The sequence below is a fragment of the Lactuca serriola genome, chromosome 1 (genome assembly GCF_051521515.1).
Source record: "Lactuca serriola cultivar US96UC23 chromosome 1, Lser_US96UC23_V15, whole genome shotgun sequence".
NCBI lineage: Eukaryota > Viridiplantae > Streptophyta > Magnoliopsida > Asterales > Asteraceae > Lactuca > Lactuca serriola.
In genome coordinates, this window is record NC_136408.1 from 141,120,003 (window position 1) to 141,143,331 (window position 23,329).

General features: G+C 37.4%; 2 protein-coding genes across 2 annotated transcripts; both read left to right on the plus strand.

Moving 5' to 3' along the window:
- Positions 1-7,067: 7,067 nt before the first annotated feature.
- LOC145062187 (uncharacterized) lies at positions 7,068-7,568 on the plus strand. The gene has a single exon (XM_079009819.1). The coding sequence runs from the start codon at positions 7,068-7,070 to the stop codon at positions 7,566-7,568; it is 501 nt and encodes a 166-aa protein (XP_078865945.1).
- Positions 7,569-21,234: 13,666 nt separating this feature from the next.
- On the plus strand, positions 21,235-23,259 carry LOC145071195 (3-oxoacyl-[acyl-carrier-protein] synthase I, chloroplastic-like). Its single transcript, XM_079018121.1, has 7 exons — positions 21,235-21,690; positions 21,767-22,198; positions 22,297-22,470; positions 22,551-22,664; positions 22,753-22,854; positions 22,937-23,003; positions 23,087-23,259. The coding sequence occupies exons 1-7, from the start codon at positions 21,238-21,240 to the stop codon at positions 23,152-23,154; spliced, it is 1,410 nt and encodes a 469-aa protein (XP_078874247.1). The 5' UTR covers positions 21,235-21,237; the 3' UTR covers positions 23,155-23,259.
- Positions 23,260-23,329: the final 70 nt, after the last annotated feature.

Here is a 23,329-nt window from a genome sequence, read left to right on the forward strand (position 1 = left end):
TTGTGTGTCCCTTCGGAAGGGCTCCAACATACCTATTGGCAGGTGCTGAAGTAGTTGGCATTGTAGCGGCGTACATCGTAATCGCTTGTTGTTCTTGCGGGGTTTCCTGGGTTGTATGCTTCTTCTTCTTCTTGTTCCCCGAATTCCGATTATAGTCCTTTCCCTTTGATGGCTCGGGATCGAGGACTTCTACACGATGGCAGACTCCGTGGTCAATGAGTCGCTGGGCCAGGCGTTTGGCACTACCAAACGTGGTTGGTTTAGAAGACAGCACATCTACTTGGATCGGGGTAGCTAGACCCCAGATGTATCTTTCTTTCTTCTTGCTCTCTGGAGTAACCATTTTCGGGCATAGTGTTGCCCGATTGCGAAACCTGTCAGTATAGGCCACTATGTCTGAGCCGACCATCCTGAGCTCCCATAGTTCTTGTTCCAGCTTTTGTACTTTGCCTCTTGGGTAGTACTCTTCCAGCATCAACTCTTTTAGGTTTTCCCAACCTATTTAGTTAGCCACTGATAGGGTCAGTGACTTAACATGGTTGTTCCACCACGACAGGGCTCTATTGGAGAAGGTGCAGGCAGCAAACTTCACTTTGCTCCCTTCTGGGAATGAACAGATTTCAAAGACCGAATCTGTTTTCTCGAACCATCGCATTAGAGCGATGACTCTACCATTTCTGTTAAAGGAAAGGGGTTTGCAGTTGATGAAGTCCTTGTAGGAACATTCTCTCGAGCGTACATGGACCTTACTTTGAGTGGCATGAACGGGTGTTCCACCTCCTCCGGAACTGGTAGGATGATATTGAGCCATGGCTGTTGCTACAGCCACAGCTACTGCCGCATTTAGAGTTGTCGCATCGATTTGTGGAAAAGGTATCGGAGTGATCGGAGTGGTGTGTCTGCTTGATCTGCGAGGAGGCGTCTTTGCTAAAAGAACACAAAGATGAGACGGAATAAGTCTAAAGCAATAGACACAAACCGAAAGCTGAAAAGACAAGAGTATCCTAGTTCTGGGTGTATCGGGTCCTGACTTCCACAGGGTTCTAGAAACAATTCATAAAAAGTCTATACTAAATGAACTTTATGAATTTTAAATGGCTATCCTCGAATGAATATATGTTGCCTGAATAACTGTTACCACCTGCATGTAAGGAATATAATCCTAACACATAGGGTGAGTAGTTTTTCCACTAACTCATTAAGTTAACCAAGATTATTATTTATTAGTGTAACGTGTATGACGTTTTGGTTACTCCGGTTGATCCTTCTTTGAATACTTCATGTGAACTTGTCCTTGATCCTCCTTGAATCTTCTGTTGACCCCTTATGAGGAAGTGGTTACATCTATCTGGGTTTGTCGTGCAACAATGGATGTGACTAGAGAATCTATGAGCTTTAAGGTAAGTTTATGGGGTGATCCTTACAGAGTCCTTCTATAATTGTAAAATGTATACAAGTTGTATATAATTCAAGATTAAATAGACCTTCGAATAAGTGATCCTACTCCAAAACCACAACCAAACAAGGAACATGTAATGAACCGTAGATCACAAAATCTAAGTCTATAAAAAGTCAATTATATAAAACCTTGGGAGTATACATTGCAAGATTATAGACCTATCTGTAAGGGTCCTTTAATTTATCACATAAGTTATTCATATAGTGCCTAAAATACTCCTATAGTACTTTAAAGTAATGTACTTGATCTAGAATTCTCTTGACTGATGTTAGCTAAGTTTTAACAACGTTGCAACACCACATCACTCCTAAACACATGTCGGTCACATCTCGAATAAATATAGTTGATCAGGCTATATTGATTCTAGCTATGATTACATAACTGTTCAGGTTTGACGACAATATTCAACCTTTAAATACTTTAGTTATGTTCTCCTCGTGATACTCGTTGTAGTATATATACATGTATAAGCAAGTCGGTATATTTTTATAACTTATCGTTATACTCTTAATATATATCGTTATCCAGAGCTCTTAAGCCTCATTGTATTTACAGTTGTATATCTTTTATCGGTTGATATACTTAGTTCACTATAAACAATGCTCTGATACCAATCCGTCACACCCCAAAACCGGAACGGCAGAAACGTCCGGGGGTGGAGGACGTCATGTTTAGTATCACAAGACATGCATCATAGTAAGAAAAGTAATGAATAACAATTTCATTAGAAAGAAAGTGTTTACAAAGTTTGTGTTCACAAAACATAGAGTATATAAACAAATAACAAAATAAGACTTGAAGCTATACTGCTCCATCTTCTAAATTCCCAGAGCGTGTACCTGTCTACTAGTTTCCTGAGAATACAAGTTATTTGAAAGAGTTTATCAGAAATTAAGCTGGTGAGTTCATAAGATTTTAGTGATATAAGTAAGTTGTAGAAAGTTGAAAAATGTAGTTGAAATGTAGTAAGTTATACGTTTTGTTTTTAGAAATGTTCGCCTGTTCCTCTAGAAAATCCTATATTTCCTAATTTGATGAAAGATACATAAAAATGATTCTACAATCCTTTCTATGAGTACTAAATGAATACAAGTTATATAAAACTCAGAGTAAACAAACAATTGGTTGTGCGCATCTGCCCTAAGTCCACAACCAAACAAGGAACAGGATGTAAGGCGGATAACACACATCCCATTGTTTGTTAGTTCCTCGTTGTATTTAACCCTGGTGTATTCACTTGTTACTCATGGAGTTAATTGTAATAGTTCCTTTATATTTAATGAAAAGCTCCTTTAAGAGAACCCTTATTTCTTATAATAAAATCGTGACCACAGTGACTACTTCTATAATCACTTAGTTTATACTGGCTATATATAATCTAATATCGAATAGATAATTGATTGGATGAATCTGCCCTAAGCCCATAACCAAACAAGGAACAGGAAATAAGGCGGAAAGCACACATCCAACTACCTGTTGGGTATTAATGATATATAACCATGATGTATAAACTAAGGTATTATAGAGTCAATCACCTAAAGTCCTTTAAGTCTACACTGGTTTAATAAAATGGATTAAACCCTCTACTGGTGAGTTTCTAGCTTTGAGTACTAAAAGCTCTGTTTGAAAAGTATGCTTTGTACTAGAAAACTATGCATTGAATTAGTGTCCTGTGACTTGACCCATACCTGGTACCCCTTATGATGACTTAATGTATACGAAACATATATATAACTAAAATCGAATAGATAATAGGTTCGGTGAATCTGCTCTAAGCCCACAACCAAACAAGGAACTAGAAATGAAGCGGAAAGCACGCATCTTATTACCTGTCGGATCCTATGTATATATATATATATATATCTCTTGATGTATACATTAAGGAATCATAAGTTTAGCATTATGGTCCCTTTCTACTGAATGTACTAGACACGACTATTTTGTTTGTCATTTGTAAAATGTAAGTAATGTAGTAACGTATATAGTAACTACTGTTGTACTAATTGCCTTAAATTGATTAATAACGTATAATGTGATGGCCAGATCCCATACTAAACGCTCTCCCGGTCAAAAGATTCTGGGAACCAAACGCGACCTCTGCAATCAATTGCAAGCCGTGAACACCCACATTAAAATTATATGATCATGTATACCCAATATAACTATCACCTTTTGTTTAGAACAATGTGTTAGTGATTCATTGGTATAGTTAGATCCTGTAAGTGTTCCATACTATATCATCTTAGTATGTTCGTTCTGTTATAGTATCTTAGTACTTTCTCTTGTTATAGTATCTTAATATGTTCTTTCTGTTATCGTGTATTGTATCTAGTATGAAGTGAACCTCTAAACTATGCCTATTATAGTTTACTAGTATTCTACTTGAACTATTATTGAAAAGACACATTTTACTACTAAGTTATGCTTGTACTTTAAAAACAGAGTTTTGTTAAACTATAAAGCAACATAACTATAGAAGGCATAAGTAGCATTTTGAAAGATGTTTATAACAAACAATTAAAAAATTATCATTGTGTACTGTATCCCCCCCCCCCTTAAAAGCATTTAAAACAATTAAAAGATTCATTACGGGGTATGAAGTCACCTGACGTGGGTGATTCAAACGGGTATGCGTGTAAGGATGAGAAGTTCCACGAATGAAGTCCCAAGACACAATAGGTCCTAAATGACATATAATGAGACATATTGGCATGAATATAGTGTTTAGAAACAACTATATGAAAGGAAACACCTCTCGAGACTAGGAAACACTTTGACCAAGTGTTGGAATCACATGTGATTCAACAAAGGAAGGTAGAATGGCACTCACATGAGTTTACTACCATGGGTTTATGGCCTAAGGGAGTTTACGACCGTAAACTCATGGTCACTCATGTATGATTGAAAGAACATAATTTGTGGTTTGAGCTAGGAATCATTTTGTATAGTTAATTGTGTCATTTTGCAGTGTTTTGTTTGTAGTCATGTAATGTGTGTTGCCACACATGTGTGTGTGCGGCTGCACACACTTGTGCTGGTAGGAGGAGTAGTATTTATAGCAACTAAGGTGTGTCAGTCTGTACTTTTTGCTAGAAGTCAGTGACGTATGTGTGTCTTTTCCCAAGGTGTACCTGACATTTATATGATATAAATGTGTGCATGCTTGATTCAATTTCTTCTTCTTCTCAATCTAAATCTAATTGCAATTAACTTCATTGATTACTAAATTGGATCCTTAATTTTGGGGACTTACAATTGGTATCAGAGCCAATTTGGTATCAATTGAAGTTGCTTTTTGAGTGTTTGTTGCCAACTGTTGAAGGTTTGCTGCCAACTGTTGAAGGTTTGCTGCTGACTTTCAAGGTTTGTTGTGAAGGTGTGTGCGGTTGAAGGTGTGTGCTGTTGAACGAGTTTGCGGTTGAAGGTGTGTGCGGTTGAAGGTGTGTGCTGTTAAAGGTGTGTGCGGTTGAAGGTGTGTGCGGTTAAAGTGATTGCCGGTTTAGTGTGCGACTCAATTCAGTGTGCGGCTGGATAAGTGTGTGCGGTTAAGGAGTGTGTGTTTAAGAGTTTTAGTGTGCAGTTGAAAATTACTAAAATGGAATCTCAAAACATGACTGTTCATCAAGATTTGGATGCAATAATGGGAACAACTACTCGTATTCCTAGATTGCTATCACCTGAAGGATTTCCTGAATGGAAATATCGAATTGAAAAATACATCAAAATGAAGGATTTCAAAATTTGGAGAAGCATTTTGAGAGGACCAATTCGGATTACTTCTACTTTAGAAGATGGAACAGTAATTGACAAACAAGTTGAAAACTACACTGATGATGATTTTGAACGAGTTGAAGAACAAGAAAAGGCTCTTGCCACACTGACTATGGCATTGTCTCCGGAAATAGCACAAGGATTTCGTGAGTATACATCAGCAAAAGCATTATGGGAAGCACTCATAGAAGTTTATGAAGGAAATGAAGACATGAAGCAAAGTCGACAAGACATGCTCCGACAAAAATTCAACATGTTTAACTACGTATTGGGAGAAACATTGGAAAATCAATTGCAAAGATTTATCACACTAACCACTGAAATGAGCTTCGCAGCAGTGATGGTTACTAGATCTAAAATCAACAAGAAGTTACTAAATTCTCTTCCAAAATCATGGGACATGAATGTCTCGGTGATTAAAAAGACAAAAGATCTGAATCGTTTAAGCCTGTCTGAAACAATGGCAATCATCAAAGCTTGCGATCTTGATGATAAACAAAGAGAAATCAATCATGTCAATTCATACTCTACAGCCAATCTTGGACTTCAAAATAACAACACCGCTTTTTCAAGCTTTACCACTCTTCAAAATACTCAAATCCAGGTTCCTCAAGTTCAACCTCATACAGTCCATCAAAACATACCATACATCATACCTAACATGCAAAAAACTCAAATCCCTCAAACCATATCTCAAGCTGGTTCTAGTGTTAGTCCTTCCACAGATTTTTTAATTTAATCTCATGGAATTGGTTCCCAAAGCTCATTTGCAAAAGAAAAGGAGGAAAATATGGCTTTAGCTAATGGGTTGGTGAACTGCTACAATGCCTTTGTTGCTGGAGAGCTCTCTCCACAACTTTCATTCACTGATCTTGATCAAATTCATCCTGAAGATGTGGAAGAGATGGATATTACTTGGCAAATGGCAATGGCAGTATTCAGGGCTAAACAATTCTCAAAAAAGACTGGAAAGAACAACTGGGGTGTAAATTCAGACAAAAAGATGGGTTTTAGCAAAGGAAAGTTACGTTGTTATAATTGTCATGAACCAGGACACTTTGCGAGGGAATGTCCAAAACCAAATCAGCGAGAAAACTCTGAAAGAACCATGGTGCCAGTAATGTACGTTCACAACAACAACAAAAAAGACTGCATCTAACACATCTGTTACTAAACTCTATGATGGATCTTGCAAGTGTAATTGTGTTAGAAATGGAAAAGCAAAAAACAACACTGACAACAGCAGTGCCAAAGCTTTTGATAACAAACAAATTTGTTTTAACTGTGGCACTGCTGGACACATTGCAAGAAACTGCATGAACCGGATGTTTGTATCTCATACAACAAAAAGAGGGGAGAATGAATTTCGGGGATGATCTTTGACTAGAAAAATTCCCAAAACTCATTCTAGAAACGGATATTTGAATACAACATTAAACAAAAAATTCGAAAGATTTCAAAAGAATAAACAGGTTTTTTGCAAAAACAACAGAAGTTTGCCAAAGTCAACTCAGGCCAAGCCTAAGTCGAATTTGTCAAAGAGCAGGACAGGATCTTCTAACTCTTCAAATAAGAGATCCACCGGTTCAAAGCAAACTCACAAATTTTTGAAACCTAACTTTCAATGGATTCAAAAATCTTTTTCAGATCAATCTCCATTACTCTCCAATTCAAAAGCAAAGAAAGAATCAAATGAAAAACTTGTAAAAGGAAAGAGTCAACCCAGGATTATGATGACCTGGGTTCCCAAAACTAAATAATTCCATTCATCATGCAGGGACAGTTGCGGAGGAATGTCGCCAGACCTTGGTATGTCGACAGCGGCTGCTCCCGGCTCATGACTAGAGACATATCCCAATTGCACGACATTCAAACTTTTAATGGGGGATATGTTTCTTTTGCGGGTGGAGAGGGTGGAAAAATTACTCAAAGAGGAACTGTGTCCAATGGAGTGTTGAATTTTGAGAATGTTAACTTTGCTCCAGAACTGAAGCACATCTTGCTGAGTGTATCCCAGATATGCGACAAGGGCTACGCTACTCATTTCACAGATAAGGAATGTCTGATATTAAAACCTGGCATTATTATCCCTGATGATTGGATTCTTGTAAGATCTAAACGGGATGGAAATGCCTACATTATAGACATGAATAGCAATTTCCCTGATGATGTCACGTGTCTCTTCTCCAAAGCTTCTGAACAAAATACGATGTTGTGGCATCGTCGTCTCGGTCATGCAAATGCAAAGAACTTGAATCGTCTTGCGAAGAACGAATTGGTTCGTGGGCTACCCATCAAAGATTTCATTACTTTTGAGAAATGTGTTTCGTGTGCCTAGGGAAAACATCATCGAAAACCACACTTTCCAAAGCAGATAAACTCCATAAGTCATGTGCTCGAGTTATTGCATATGGATTTATTTGATCCGGTTAATGTTTTGAGCATCAATCGCAACTCTTTCTGCCTTGTTGTGATAGATGATTACTCTCGTTTCACTTGGGTTTTCTTTCTGTCTAACAAAGCTGAAATTCCTAACCTTATCAAAAGATTCATTGTGATGATTGAAAATCAGACTAACAATCAAGTGAAAGCGCTGCGTACTGATATTGGAACAGAGTTCAAGAACACTGTTCTTGATCATTTTTGCGCTGAGAAAGGGATTGTGCGTCAATCCAGTTCTGTTCGAACGTCGGAATCGAACTCTAAAAGCTGCTGCAACGACGATGCTCTGTGATTCCAAGCTTCCTGTATTCTTCTGGGCAGAGGCGATTAACACTGCGTGTTATGTTCAAAATTGTGTGCTAATCAACAAAGCCAGAATGAAGACGCCATATGAGATTTTATTTGGACACAAGCCATCTGTCAGTCATTTCTGAGTATGTGGCTGCCTTTGCACCCTTCTCCACTTGGAATCCAATACCAAATTCAATGCCAAAGCTGATGACTGTTACTTTGTTGGATATGCTGCTCGAACTGCGTACAGGGTTTACAATAAGAAGACTAAACAGATTGTAGAATCATTTGATGTTCGTTGGCTTGAGGAAAATGAGACAGATGCTAGAGTGGGTCCTGACTGGTTGTTTGACTACACATCTCTTTTCAAATCATTCAATGTGTCTTCAGATAATCAAGAAGGATCTACTTCTAATTCGAAGATTCCTAGTGAAGACGAAGAAGATGAAGTTGTTTATCGACCTCCATTAATTTCCACTAATCCTCCCTCGGTACCCCCTACTCATTTTGAATCTTCTGAATCTCCTCAACAACCTTCTCCTGATGCCATTGCTACTCCCTTAACTCCAATGGAAAAAGAGTTCATGAATCACGAGACTTGCGCTGTAACTTCAACTTTGATGGAACTTCTTTTTCCAGAAAATATTGCAGAAGAGTTTGTGGCGGATTCTTCTAACAAACCTTGTTCATCCTCTACAGACCATACAGCAAATGATGGAGCGGTTAACATTCATAATCTTCCTGTTTCGGTCAATGATATTAGTTATCAGATCCCTTCATGCATTCAGCGAGATCATCCAATAGAGAACGTCATTGGCCAGTTGGGCGACGGGGTTCAAACCAGAAGTAAAAGTGGGGATGTAAATACATATCTTTACTCTTGCTTCATATCTCAAATAGAACCTAAATCTGTCGAAATAGCTCTGAATGAGCCCAGCTGGGTTGAAACCATGCATGATGAATTAAATCAATTTGAGAAACTCGGAGTCTGGAAATTGGTGGAACTACCAAAAGGAAAGAAATCTCTTGATACTCGTTGGGTATTTCGAAATAAACAAGACGATTCAGGTGTCATTGTGCGCAACAAGGCAAGATTGGTGGTTCGAGGGTTTCGACAGGTTGAGGGTCTTGACTATACAGAAGTTTATGCTCCGGTTGCTCGTTTGGAAGCCATTCGTATCTTCCTTGCTTATGCTTCCTACATGAACTTTACTGTATACCAAATGGACGTCAAGACGGCTTTCTTGTACGGCAAAGTCAAGGAGGAGATTTACGTTGACCAACCACCGGGTTTTGTTAATTCATCTCTTCCAAACCATGTTTACAAGTTAGACAAAGCTTTGTATGGATTGCATCAAGCTCCTCGAGCTTGGTATGCTACTCTTACTCAACATTTGCTCAATCACGGCTATTCCCGAGGCACCATTGATCAAACCTTATTTCTCAAGCATGTTGGTCCAGATCAAATTCTCGTTCAAATTTATGTGGACGACGTTGTTTTTGGGTCGACAAGGCAGCAACTTTGCAAGGAGTTTGAAGCGGTGATGAAGAAGCGCTTTGAGATGAGTTCACTTAGGGAAATGACCACGTTTTTAGGGCTTTAGGTCCAACAATCTTCAACCGGAATCCTTATTCATCAAGCAAAATATGTGGAAGATGTACTGGAGAAGTTCGGGTTTCAAGACGCAAAACCTGCTCTTACGCCCATGGCGGAACGGCCTCTTCTGACTCCTGATCTTGAGGGTGAATCCGTAGATCAAACTCATTATCGATCAATGATCGGATTACTCATGTATCTTACTGCTAGTCGCCCAGACGTCATGTTTGCGGTCTGTCAATGTGCTCGCTACCAGGCTAATCCTAAACTCTCTCATTTAATTGCTATTAAAAGGATTTTTCGGTATCTCAAAGGGTGGCCAAAACTGGGTCTTTGGTATCCGAAAAATCCCGAATTTGATCTCTATGCTTTTGTAGACAGCAATTGTGGCGGGTGTGAGCTTGATAGAAAATCGACTTCAGGAGGATGCCAATTTCTGGGAGATAGATTAGTGTCATGGCAATGCAAGAAGCAGCACACAGTCTCAACCTCAACAGCAGAAGCAGAATATGTGGCTGCATCTGCTTGTTGTTCTCAAGTCATCTGGATCCAACATCAATTGTTGGACTACGGTTTCAATTTTCAAGAAACCCCTATTTTTTGTGACAATGAGGCTGCGATTCAAATTGCCAAAAACCCGGTCTTGCACTCAAAAACCAAGCACATCGACATTAAAATTCATTTTATTCGAGAATGTTATGAACGTTTGCTTATTCGGCTAGAACAGGTCCGCTCTGATAATAATGTAGCAGATCTGTTCACCAAGCCTTTTAACAAAGCTCGATTCGATGTGCTAGTTAATTTTCTAAAAATGATTCGTTTTGAGGATTAATTTTTAAATAAATTTGTGCATTTCATTTCTTTTATGCACAAATTTAGGGGGAGAAAAACCAAAAACATTAAAAAAAAAGAGAAAATCCAAAAACATTAAAAAAATTAGAAAAACCAAAAACATTAAAAAAGAGAAAATCCAAAAACATTAAAAAAATTAGAAAAACCAAAAACATTAAAAAAAGGAAAATCCAAAATATTAGAAAATAAAATTATGCTGGTTATAGATTGTGTTTGAGGGACATAATTTGGGAAGTGATATGATCATGTGATAACAGGAAACCTGAGTCTGTGTAACGTACCCAAAGTTGAAGGGTCTATACTCTGGTTTGATGTGTCGGTAGCCACGAAAGATTCTAAATGGACATGACTAGGCAGAATTGAAATTAGGAAATCAAATGACTTGACAAATCTTGACCTAGATAGTTCCGTTTAGCCTGACAATACGACGCTCGGATAGGTTGAGCAGGCAGATATATATGGGAATCTACTCGTCACATTAATTGAACTCGTACTTGGAACCGTGGTTTAACTTTTCCTCGATGTGCGGATTCTGTCCTTAATTCCGGTTGGATGGGGCGACTGGTAAATTCCGATAAACTAGGTCTGTAGAATATCATTTTCTTTCTTTCCCTCAGTTAGTCATATGTTGTCTCCTTTGCGCGATCTCTAATCCGACCTGGTACACAACATATGCAAGTCTATTTCTCTGCAAGCTATATATATATATATATATATATATATATATATATATATATATATATATATATATAAATGTGTGAAATGTGTGAAAAACTTCTTATCTGTTAGCCATATGCTGTCTCCTTTGCGCGACTTCTAATCCGACCTAGTACACAGCATATGCAACCTTCTTATTCTCAACCCCTCTGAAGAATTCTGTATCTCTTCTCTCTCTGAATGGTTGTCTGCTCACCCGGTGTAAGGAGTACTCTGGAAGTTCTTGATGGTTGGGGCATATCAGGAAGCGGGAAACACGTTCTAGTACACTTAAAAATTGAACATACACAGATTGTCTATAGATCTCGCTGCTCAATTTAGGTGGACAACAATATCCCTGGTCGTCGTCAGCTAATGGTCCTTAAGATATAATATCTAGGAACTTAGGATCACATTGTCTTGTCACTTATAGTATGTCCTATTTTTGTCACAATTTTTCGTGCTTAAGTGGACAACAATACCGATAATCGACCAGACAAAGATCTGAATATGAAAGGTACCGACAAGCAGATAATGGTCGTCTAAAAACTTTGATCCCTAATCCTCAACAGATTAAAGGAATTTATAAAGGTTTAAATTGATTCTTGTCGATTAATAATTTTTTAAATTTTATTTTATTTTATTTTTATTTTTATTTTTATTTTATTTTTATTTATTATTAAAACTTTGAAATTAAAAAATCTATTAATCCTCAAAACAATTCCTTTTAATAAAATTGTGTGCGAAAAGGGGTTTTGGAATAAATGTTTAAAAGACAAGGGGGAGAATGTGTAAATACTATGAATATATATAGTGTGTGTGCGGTGAGGCTTTTTCACCGTCATTTACTGTTGCCTCAACCGCACATACATATTTTCTCTCTCAATCTTTTTTGAAAATTTCCATCAAATTTCAGTGAAAACAAGCTCGTACTCGGTAATTCTTATGAACGCGGCTGAATTTTTCATCATTTTTCAAAAATTTATCTATTGTTTGCTGTTAGTTTTTTATAAAAAATGTTTGGTTGGGTAACCGCACACTGTGTATGCGGCCGCACACGTGAGTGTGCGGCTGACCGTGTGCGGCCGCACACATGAGTGTGCAGCTGACCGTGTGCTGCCCGACAAGCGTGTGCGGCTGACTGTGTGCGGCTGCATGATTTTGTGAATGTGCGGCTGAACATTTTCTTGTTGCCCTAATTTTTCATGTGTTTACTTTTAGATTAAAATGGGACACCAGGAATTTGCTAAAGCTCATAATTCTGCAATTTTTCTTGAAGATCCTCCTGCAGCCCACAGTGACATGAAATTCATTGTGGATGGATTGAAGAAATCATTTTTGGTTCATGCCCTAACAACAAGTCCTGCTATCTACCAGAGTTTGATCAAAGAATTTTGGAGAAATGTTGTCGTAAAGAAAAATGGTCAGGGTGACAAATTTGTTGAAGCAACAATTGAAGAAAAGAAAATTCAAGTAACGGAGAGCATCATAAGAGAATCCCTTCAAATATCGGACAGACCTGAGTATACCATGGATATTGATATTCATCAGACTCAGGATGTCTTGGAGCATATGGGCAATGAGGGAACATTCCCCCTCCAATCAAGAAGTTGCTTCCTCCATGATGGAAGTATTTGGCTCATGTGTTCGTGAGCTGTATTTCCGGCAGGAGATCTGGAGCTAATGAGATCTCTCTTGCTAACACTGGTGCCATTGCAGCATTGGCTGCAGGTTTTGAGTTTAATTTCTCAAAATTCATACTGAATGAAATGATCGTGAATCTTGAAGGGAACAAAAGAGACAAATTCTAGATGTATCCAAGATTTCTGCAAATCATCCTCAACGTGAATCACGCCGAGCTGCAGAGAGGAAATGATGTCTTGGATTTTAAATCCATTGGTCCAAGTGCTTTTGGGCTAATGAAACAGAAGAGAGGCGGGAAATTTGTTTTTGAAGGAAAATTCCCATTGATAAAATTTGGAATTTTTAAAGAAGATGATAGAGACGAATCGGAAGAACAATCTATGCCAATGTAAAATGAAGATACTCATCATTCTCCCTCTAAACCTGAAATGGAGGAGATTCATCACTCCCCTACAGCTTATGTAGCTGATGAACATGATTATCAGAAGGCAAATGATTCAAAATCTTCTGAAGGGGATGATGACGATAATCTTTATGATGATGTAGAATTCTTGAAAGAAATTAACTTTACAGGAATCAATGATAACATTCCAGCAAACATAGAATTTGATCTCAATGATGAAGACTTTGATCCTTTTCTCAGTATCACCAGCAGCCGCTCAAATAAAGTCAATGAAGTTGTTTCTCTAGCAACCAAGACTAGAGTTGAAGAAGATTCTCTCAAAATTCTACTCTCCACCTCAAAGCCCTTGGAGGTCACAACAAGCCAAGGAGATGTGACATCAGAGATTCCTCCCTCTGTGTCACTTGTCTCAACATCAGCTCCAATCATTTCCGACTTATCTGAACCTCAGACTTCTCAGACTTCCTTAAGAACAAGCCAATCTCTTGAAAGTCTGGAGATTCCCGCTGTAAAAAGTGCTCCTCAAGTTACCTCAACAATCACTGCAACCTTTGCTTACTCTCCTCCAAAGCAGACTAATGAAGGTCCAAGCACAATGTTCGAGATTGGTGGATCCTCTTATGTTCCAAAATATTCTCCAAATCGACCTTCTCTAGATGAAGCTTCTATCAAACTAGTAAGACATTTGGCTCAATCAAGTCCAACCTCTTCACGCGGGAAAGGAATATCATTTAACGAGGGTCGGACAGATGATGACAAATTCTCTTCATCTGATCTTCGAGAGGAAGTTGGAGTTCTCCGCCAACAGCTCATTGAAAAATCAATTCAAATGGATCAACTTTCTGCATATATCTTTGAGCTCAGGGCAAAGGATGAAGAAAAGACCAAACAAATCAAAGATTTACAAACGAGTCTTGGATCCGTTCTAGCCAGTTATTTTAATCTCAAGAACGTATTGTGTGATGCTTTTGGTGAAAAAGTTAAAGCCCTCTTCCAACAGCCTCATGGAGTAGTTGATCCTCCTTCTGCTCAATCACCTCCTGCAACTGATGATCTTCCTGTTGACCCACCTGCTCCAAGAACAACTGCCATTGTCGACAGATTTGAAAATGAACCAGAAGGAAGCAGAGCTAGAATCACAATTAAACAGGGCAAAAGAGTTGTGACTGCAAACCAACGCGAAGGACTTTTGTTTATGAAAAATACAAATGAAAATCGCAAAGCAAAAGAACCTGCCCTGACTATAACAGATTTGAAAAAGAGAAAGTTTGGCGATGAGTACGGTGACAGATCTGGTATCCGTATGTGGGCTTTCGATCCAGAAACTAATTTGTGGGTGGTAAAGCGAAACTCAGGAATATCTGAGTGTTACAAAAGCACCCATGATTTTAATTCTTGGACAAAGACTGATCTAGCAGAATTATCTAGAGTCCCCTTTCACAATCCCTCACAAGATCCAAGTGCATCTAACTTTAAGAGGTTTCTTGATAGGCAGGTCAAAGAAAATTTTCCCAGTATGAAAACTGCCAAAGCCCTTTATCGAAAGGATAAAGATGTTCTTGATCCAGAAACAGGAAAACCTATGAAGATAATCTTATGGCCTGCTACAAAAAAGCAGAAAGAAATTCCAATCCCTCAGCATTTCCAGGAGGGATATCTTGACAATATGGAATTTTGGGCATACGATGACGAAACTGCAACTGCTGCCATCAAATTCAAGGATCAAGAACGTGTTTTGAGGCTGATAAATTGAAAAGATCTTCTTCGTTTTCGAGAAAGGGACATCCGGACTCTGGCTCGTCACCAGATAATCTGCAGAAAAGAAGTAATGGAAGCTGCCACTAAAGAATACACTGCAATGGTAGCTACAATCATAAATGGAAGTTTGTGGATGGGTTCAATGGGGAGATCAGATCTGAGGCTGTTTGAGAAGCCTGCTGAGGAGCCGAAGGAATGATGACAAGACTATGCTAGTCTCAAACCAAGGGGGAGACTGAAAGAACATAATTTATGGTTTGAGCTCGGCATCATTTTGTATAGTTAATTGTGTCATTTTGCAGTGTTTTGTTTGTAGTCATGTAATGTGTGCTGCCACACATGTGTGTGTGCGGCCGCACATTGGGTGTGCGGCCGCACACATGTGCTTGGCTGCACACACTTGTGCTGGTAGGAGGAGTACTATTTATAGCAACTGAGGTGTGTCAGTCTTTACTTTTTGCTAGAAGTCAGTGACGTATGTGTGTGTTTTCCCAAGGTGTACCTGACATTTATATGATATAAATGTGTGCATGCTTGATTCAATTTCTTCTTCTTCTCAATCTAAATCTAATTGCAATTAACTTCATTGATTACTAAATTGGATCCTTAATTTTAGGGACTTACAATGATTGCAAGTTTGAAGGCTAGGGAAGCTTTAGGGACTTTCGTTCTACACTAGTATCAGAAAGACCACCTCCATTGAGGCTTTTGATGAGTTTACGGCCCTAAGGAGTTTACGGCCTTAAAATCATGGTCATTGTGTACTTGAGAGTAGTTTAAGGTCCTAATCTTATCCATGAAGGGTCTTGGGTAACTAGCTTTGCATCTAGGAGGGCTTGTGGCCAAAATGGCAACCTTAAAGGGGTTTACAGCCTTGGGAGATGGCTTGGCCGTAAACTCCTTTTGTTCTTGTGTTCTTGATGTTTTCAAGTCTCTAAGCATGGATACTAACTAGATATGAAGTATAGGGAAGAGTACTTACGATCTAGAAGCTTGAAATGGTTGATATTGGCCAAGAATACTAGTGTGTGTTCTTGGTGTTCTTGGTGTAACTTGAAGATCTAAACAAACATGATTTCCATGGATGAAATCAATGTATGTAGCTAGTTAATACGAGGTATCAACTAATCATGGGATAGAACAGTTACACTTTTGAAGATCTAAGGTGAAAGTTGGATGATAGTTGAGAGGATTTGAAGAAAAACCGGCCAAGGAATGAAGAAATGAGAAGAAATGACCAAATGCCTTATATATGCACTTGAGTTTTCGGTCACATGAGTTTATGGACATAAACTCATGGTCTTGTGGCCGTGAACTCATTTAGATGGGGTTAAGGTTCGATTTGCTACACTGTGGTTCTATTAGGTACTTTCTAACACTTATTCCTTAAGTGTATTAGGCTCAAAACTCCTTAAAATGACCTTTAACCGGGCTAGAACTTAGTACTAATGAGTTTGACACTCAGTTGAGTTGATTGGCAGGGTCTTTAAAGCAAAAAAATTTCTGGTTGTCACATCAAAGCCCCCCAATTTTATTTTAATTTAGTTTTACAAGTATTTGTACCACAAGATTTTCATAGAAGTAACAAATTCAACAAATCTTTGTGATTACAATCCTTTACCACTATACACAATTTTAGTGTGTAATATTTAGGGTACAAATAATTATATCCCCTATAATTTTATATTTGATAATTATATCTTTTAGATCTTACAATTATTTTGCATATATATGTTTATATTTTATTTTACGATATATATATATATATATATATATATATATATATATATATATATATATATATATATATATATATATATATATATATATATATATATAACCTAAATGTGGTTATTTGGAAACAAGATATTTGGGTAGAGTAAAAACTTGGTATGGTGCCTTATCCTAAAGTTAGCTTCTGCTACAACTCTGTATAATGTTGCTCTAGAGGTTCGGCCAGAGTAACGATGACGTATACTATACATCACTAGTTATACGGTAAAGTGACGACGAAGTATAATAATTATCGACATTTATATGGGCAGAGTAATGGCAGTATATACTAAATATCACTATATATACGGGTAGAGTGACGACGGCGTAGAATAATTATCGATATTTATACAGGCAGAGTAACGGCGGCGTATTCTAAATATTACTATTTATACGGAGAAAGTGATGACGTCGTATACTAATTATCGATAAATATGGGCGCAGAGTAATGGCGGCGTATGCTAAATATCACTATTTATATGGGCATAGTGACAACAACGTATAATAAATATCACCTAGAAGTGGCCAACCTAACGACTAGGTGTAAGTTTATCCTATGAACTTTGCCAGTATAACGACTAGGGATAATATCATTGCTTAAAAACTAGGCAGGGTTTATATCGTCATATTATCCTAACGTATTTATTGAATAAACTACTAATATGTTACAAATAATAATATTTTGTATAACCGATAAAGTATTTTTATAACATGTATTCCCCCTCTCCCTATATTTTATAAAACGATAGAAAAAACGGTCGTGAAACTCACACATTTGAAGCGTAATACTGCTGATGTAGGGTAGAATCGAGACTTGGGACTCGAAGATCGCCTCGGGATTGACCAAACTCGAGGTTAAAATATATATAACTAAAATATAAAAATAAATTTTCTTATGATTTTTGGAGTTAAATATAGAAGGAAATCAAGAGAAAATGAAAGACAAATGATTTTGAAAGGAATCAACATTGCAGCGAATTTATAGGGCCAAATAGGTGATTTACGCCCAGCATACTAAAGTGGTGCGCCCAGCGTACTCAAGAGGGGGTCCGGTGCTTACACATGGCATAATCCTGGTGGTCCGCGTATCTCCATTTAGAAGCATGTGTGACGTGCAATCTTCCTGCGCGAGACGTTTTTCGCAAAACTTCAAAAATCTATAACTTCTTCATACAAGCTCTGTTCTCGACGTTCTTTGTATAGACGAAAAGATATCGACGAGATCTATAACTTTCCTTTAAGTTGCGTTGGCTAAATCTGAATTTTATATTTAGCCCTTATTTTTAAAAAAATTAATGAATTTGCAAAAATCATAACTCTCTTATACGGACTCCAGTTTTGGCGTTCATTTTACAAAAAATTATATCTTAACAAGTACGGAGTACTACCACTTTCCTTTTGGTGACTTTATTCAAAACTTAACCATTCTCTTTGTAGCTTTTAACGTTAATATTTTTTAACTACACAACTAATTTTTATATCTTATAAAATTCATCTCTCCCTAACTCAGATTTTTACAAAATTTATATTTTTCGAGTTGGGGTGACATGTACTTTCTAAATATATAATAACATATATGTTTCGACACACTAATTTTTAAAACTTACGGATGATTCGGTTGATTTTTCCTATTTATCTTAATACGAAACATATATTTTTGTCATATATTGATATATATTATTTATTAAGCTTATTATATTTGACATTGGTCACTTTTTGTAAATAACGTTCGTGGCCAAAAGTCGCAATTGTTATAGTGGGTTTGGAAGAGTCAGCCGAAGACTCAAAGGGAAATTAATGATGTTGTTGATTTGAAACTAGCGGTCTCCCATCTCCCTCTTACTGATATGGAGGACTCTTGGAGGTCGACCTTATCTAGGGATGGGAATTTCCATGTTCGTAACTTGAGGTCACATATTGATTCCTTTTTGACTGATTCAATGCCTAATGACATTATTTGGTTGTTTCTTCTTCCTATTAAAGTGAAATACTTCATGTGGAGAACTTGAACCGGATGAATTCCCACTACGAGTGATCTATTGTGTCGAGGGGTGCCTATTAACGACCCTTCCTTCCTCTTGTGTTCTGATGGTATTGATGAGTTTGTGCATCTTTTCATTGGTTGTGCGTTTGCTCGGGAAGTTATGGGTAAGATTTTAAGGTGGTTCAACATCCCGACTCATGGCTTTGTTTCCATAAGGGATGTTGTTGCTTTTGCAGCAAAGTAGGGGAGTTGCCAAAAAAAGCCGAAGATCCTAATCTGGATCATTTACGGGTTATTTTGGTGCATTTTGAAACAAGAAATGAAAAAGTGTTCAAGAAAAATTGTACTTTTCTGGATAAATTGGTTGATGAAGCGATTACTTTAGTTTTTAATTGGGTTAAACAGAGGGTATTTTGGGAATTATAAGCGGGTAGATTGGTGTTGCTTTCCATTTAGTATTATGTAATTGTATTTTTTATTCTTACCGTGCATAGGTTCTTTAAGTGCAGTGGTTATTTAGGCTAGTCGGTGTGCCTTCGGAAACCATTCGGCATGCTCAGCGTTGTAAACGGGCCGAGGCCTCGGCATGCCCAGCTCGGCTCAACAATTTGGCAGAGAGTTAGCGATAAGAGAGAATACCAATAACCATTTATTATTCAAATTCCATTTTTCAAAAAATACCATTTTTCCCAAAAAAATACCGAATTTCAAAAATATAATCGTTTCTGTTTTTCAAAATTTCAATTTTTAAATCGTCAATCTTCAATTATAAATACCCCCATCCTTATTCTCTTTACACCCCCTTCAAATCTCCTTAATTCTATTCTCTTAATTTTCTTATTTTTCCATATTTTTGTACACCTCATCACTAAAAATGGTTATTGTTTGGTCTATTGAAAAAAGAGATTGCACTCGCTCGTTTATGGATTGATGTAGCTGAAGATCCAACCCATAATGACAGCTCTTCGACTACTTTTTTGGAGGAGAGTCGTCGACATTTACAACCGTCAAACCCTTCCACGTCGAGGAAAAGATATAGTCTACACCAAATGGAGAAACACACATGCACTCGCAACTCGGTTTACCAGTGTGTTTCGTAGGGTGATGCATGGAGTCAAAAATGGTGAAAACGAAAATACTTTGCTAGAAATTGCTCTTGAGGCTCACCGTTTTGAAACTGACAAATATTTCAAGCTTGTTGAGTTTGGGAAATTATGAGGCAGTGCCCCAAATGAAATCCAATTTGAAGTGTTTGTCTTCTAATTTCTAGTAGATTGTGTGTTTTAATTTCTAGTGTGATGTTTCTGATTGTTTTTTAGAAGTCTTCGGAGTTGTTTGTTTTTTAGAAGTGTTCGGAGTAAAAAACCACTAAGCTTGTTGTGTTTGAGGCAACACTTGTATTGCCTATTCCAACCTCTTTTTTTCATGCTCGAATATTGATGAATCTTGATTATATATTGTTGAAATCTTGTTTCATCTTCTTTTTTTTTTGTTTTTTTTTCTTGCAAAATGATTTTTTTTCGTTTTTTTAATATTGAATAATGATAATTTTGCTGAAATATCATTATTTTTGTTGAAATATCATTATTATTTTGCTGAAATATCATAAATTCTTGTTGAAATGTTATACATTAGTAAATTTTTGGTGACAAAAAACTATTTTCGTCATATAAAATCAGTTTATTTTATTTTTTTATATATATGCAACAACATGCATATGTTAAAAAACAAACATGTTTCTTATTATAGTCTGCAACCTTTTGTTTATTCTCTTCCACTGCAGATGGTTGCATAGGTGGTCTGCAGACTTCATGAATATTTGTTTTAAAAAAAAAAACAAACACCACCTTAGTCTTTGAATGTTTTTTTGTTAATGTATAAAAGCACATTCTTAATTTATTATTCGGGTTATTCGGGCGTATACAATCCTAATACGGCTTATTCGGTTTTTTTCAGTTATATTAGGTTCTTAATAATCTTATACATGTTATTCGGGTTATTCTGGTAATAACTGAACCAAACTGATTAATACCCGAACCGAACCGAACCTATATTGTTTAATCGATTTGTTTTGGGTTAATGCAATTACTTTTATTTAGTTTTCGGTTTATTCGGTTTCGGTCCAGTTCCGATCCAAATAACATCCCTATTTCTGAATTTCTATTGGTCTTGTGATGTTTTTAATTTCTATGTTTTTTTTTTCTTTTTTTGAATTTCAATTAAAAAATATTGTGTTTGAAGTATTTATTTTTTCTATATTAATAAAAAAAATAGCATGATAAATATGAGAACCCACAACATGCAATGATAAGTTTTCGCTAAAATGTGTGAAATATAAGGTGAAGTCTATGCCCAATGTAGCAAGTAGGATACACACCAATATGTCGACAATCCAAAACAAACAAACCCGGAACAAGACTTTGACGTAAAAATTGAATACTAACATAATAGTAGGGCTACAAGCTACCTGCCTGGGGTTATTTAAAATGTAGCTGCAGGGCTTGTATATATTCTACAGAAATTTTTTTGTAGCTTCACGTTCTTCAAACGTTAGACTGCACCCAATAATGGAAGCTCAAGCTATTCTGCTGTTACCAGTTCCCTCGGCGCCCACAATCTTCAAAACCTCTTCACGGATAATTGTGAAATCACAAGAACGAATCCGTGCCACACGTCGCCAGTTACTAGCCTCCCACCCTTCAGCCATCGCACCGAAACGGGAGAAAGATGCCAAAAAACGGATTGTTGTAACGGGTATGGGTCTCGTCTCCGTCTTTGGGAGTGACGTCGGCACGTTCTACGATAGCCTCCTAGCGGGTGAGAGTGGAATCAGTTTAATAGACAAATTTGATGCTTCATCATTCCCAACAAGGTTTGGTGGCCAAATTCGTGGATTCAACTCAAAAGGTTATATAGACGCCAAAAGTGACAATCGACTTGATGATTGTCAAAGGTATTGTATTGTTGCGGGGAAAAAAGCTCTTGAAGATGCTGGTCTTGGAAACCAAGAACTCTACAAAGTTTGTAATTTCTTCCATTTTTCATGTTTCTAAACATTTGATACATTTTGTTACAGTAAACTTTGATGGTGTGCAGATCGAGAAGGATCGTGCTGGTGTGGTTGTAGGATCAGCATTGGGAGGCGTTACGATCTTTTCTGATAACGTCGACTCTCTGATGGAGAGAGGTTATAAGAAGATTACACCTTTTTTCATACCTTATTGCATATCAAACATGGGTCCTGCGTTACTTGCTAAAGATCTTGGCTTTATGGGACCGAACTACTCCATCTCAGCTGCTTGTGCGACATCCAACTTTTGCTTCTGTGCTGCTGCTAATCATATCCGTGAAGGGAAGGCTGATTTGATGATTGCTGGTGGGGTCGATGCTCCCATTATTCCTGTGGAATTGGGGGGTTTTGTTGCTTGTCGAGCGTTGTCTCAAAGAAACGATGATCCCCAGACTGCTTGTAGACCGTGGGACAAAGACAGAGATGGGTTCGTTTTGAGCGAAGGTGCTGGTGTTTTGGTAACTTTAATTAGCACTCATCTTTTCATTAGATACACTTCTATCTTTTTAGTCCATCTTGTTGGTTACATGTGAACGTTGATCTCCTTTGTTTGTAGGTAATGGAGAGTTTAGAGCATGCAATGAAAAGGGATGCTCCGATACTTGCGGAATACTTAGGAGGTGCGGTTAATTGTGACGCTTATAATATAACTAATCCGAGATATGATGGGCTCTGTGTTTCATCTTGCATTCGAAGCTGCCTTGTGGATGCTGGTGTATCTGTAGAGGAGGTACTTCAGTTTTATGTTAAGAATGTTGAAAATTAAAAGAGCTTCATACATTATCTTGTCGAGCTAAATCTTGTTTGTAGGTAAATTACATCAATGCACATGCAACTTCAACAGTGGTAGGAGATCTGGCAGAGGTTAATGCTCTCAAGAAGGTGTTTAAAAGCAAGGAAGAGATCAAAATGAACGCTACTAAAGTGAGAACTGAGAACGTCCATAGTCAACTTTGTGTTCTTAGTGTGTCTTCTCGATATTGACGTTATCTTATTTTGTGTTTTTATTCAGAGTATGATTGGGCACTGTATGGGAGCAGCTGGAGGTCTGGAAGCCATTGCTACAATCAAAGCTATTCAAACAGGATGGTTGCATCCCACTATTAATCAATTTGTATGTGCTACTTACATTCATATTTGTTTGCGTTTTATCATATTTAGTTTGATCTTAACGTCCTCATTAATTGCAACTGTAGAACCCAGAACCTGAAGTTGAATTCGACACAGTTACAAATGAAAAGCAACAGCATGAAATCAACGTTGGTGAGTTGGTTTCTCTTTCTCCATGGTTCAGATGTCATGTTTAATAAAGTTAACTTATTCAATCGCTTTCGTTATGCATGCAGCAATTTCAAGTTCGTTTGGTATTGGTGGACACAACTCCGTAATAGCATTCTCGGAATTTAAAGCATGATATATTCATCTATAATTTCTCAAAAACATTATGGCCTTTGAGGCATTTGATAAACTTGTCAAATGTGATCCCTGCATATTTACAGAATATTGATTTTTTTTTACGTATATATATGTTATAATGTTATGATTTTGATTGAACCTTACGTCAAGAGCTCACAGAAGTTGGTTTACTA

Bases quoted from the DNA above. Each gene is read 5' to 3' on its own strand.
- LOC145062187 (XM_079009819.1), top strand. From the start codon at position 7,068: ATGACTAGAGACATATCCCAATTGCACGACATTCAAACTTTTAATGGG.
- LOC145071195 (XM_079018121.1), top strand. From the start codon at position 21,238: ATGGAAGCTCAAGCTATTCTGCTGTTACCAGTTCCCTCGGCGCCCACA. The intron at 22,199-22,296 runs GTAACTTTAATT...CTTTGTTTGTAG, and splicing joins GCGAAGGTGCTGGTGTTTTG to GTAATGGAGAGTTTAGAGCA. The intron at 22,855-22,936 runs GTATGTGCTACT...TTGCAACTGTAG, and splicing joins ATCCCACTATTAATCAATTT to AACCCAGAACCTGAAGTTGA.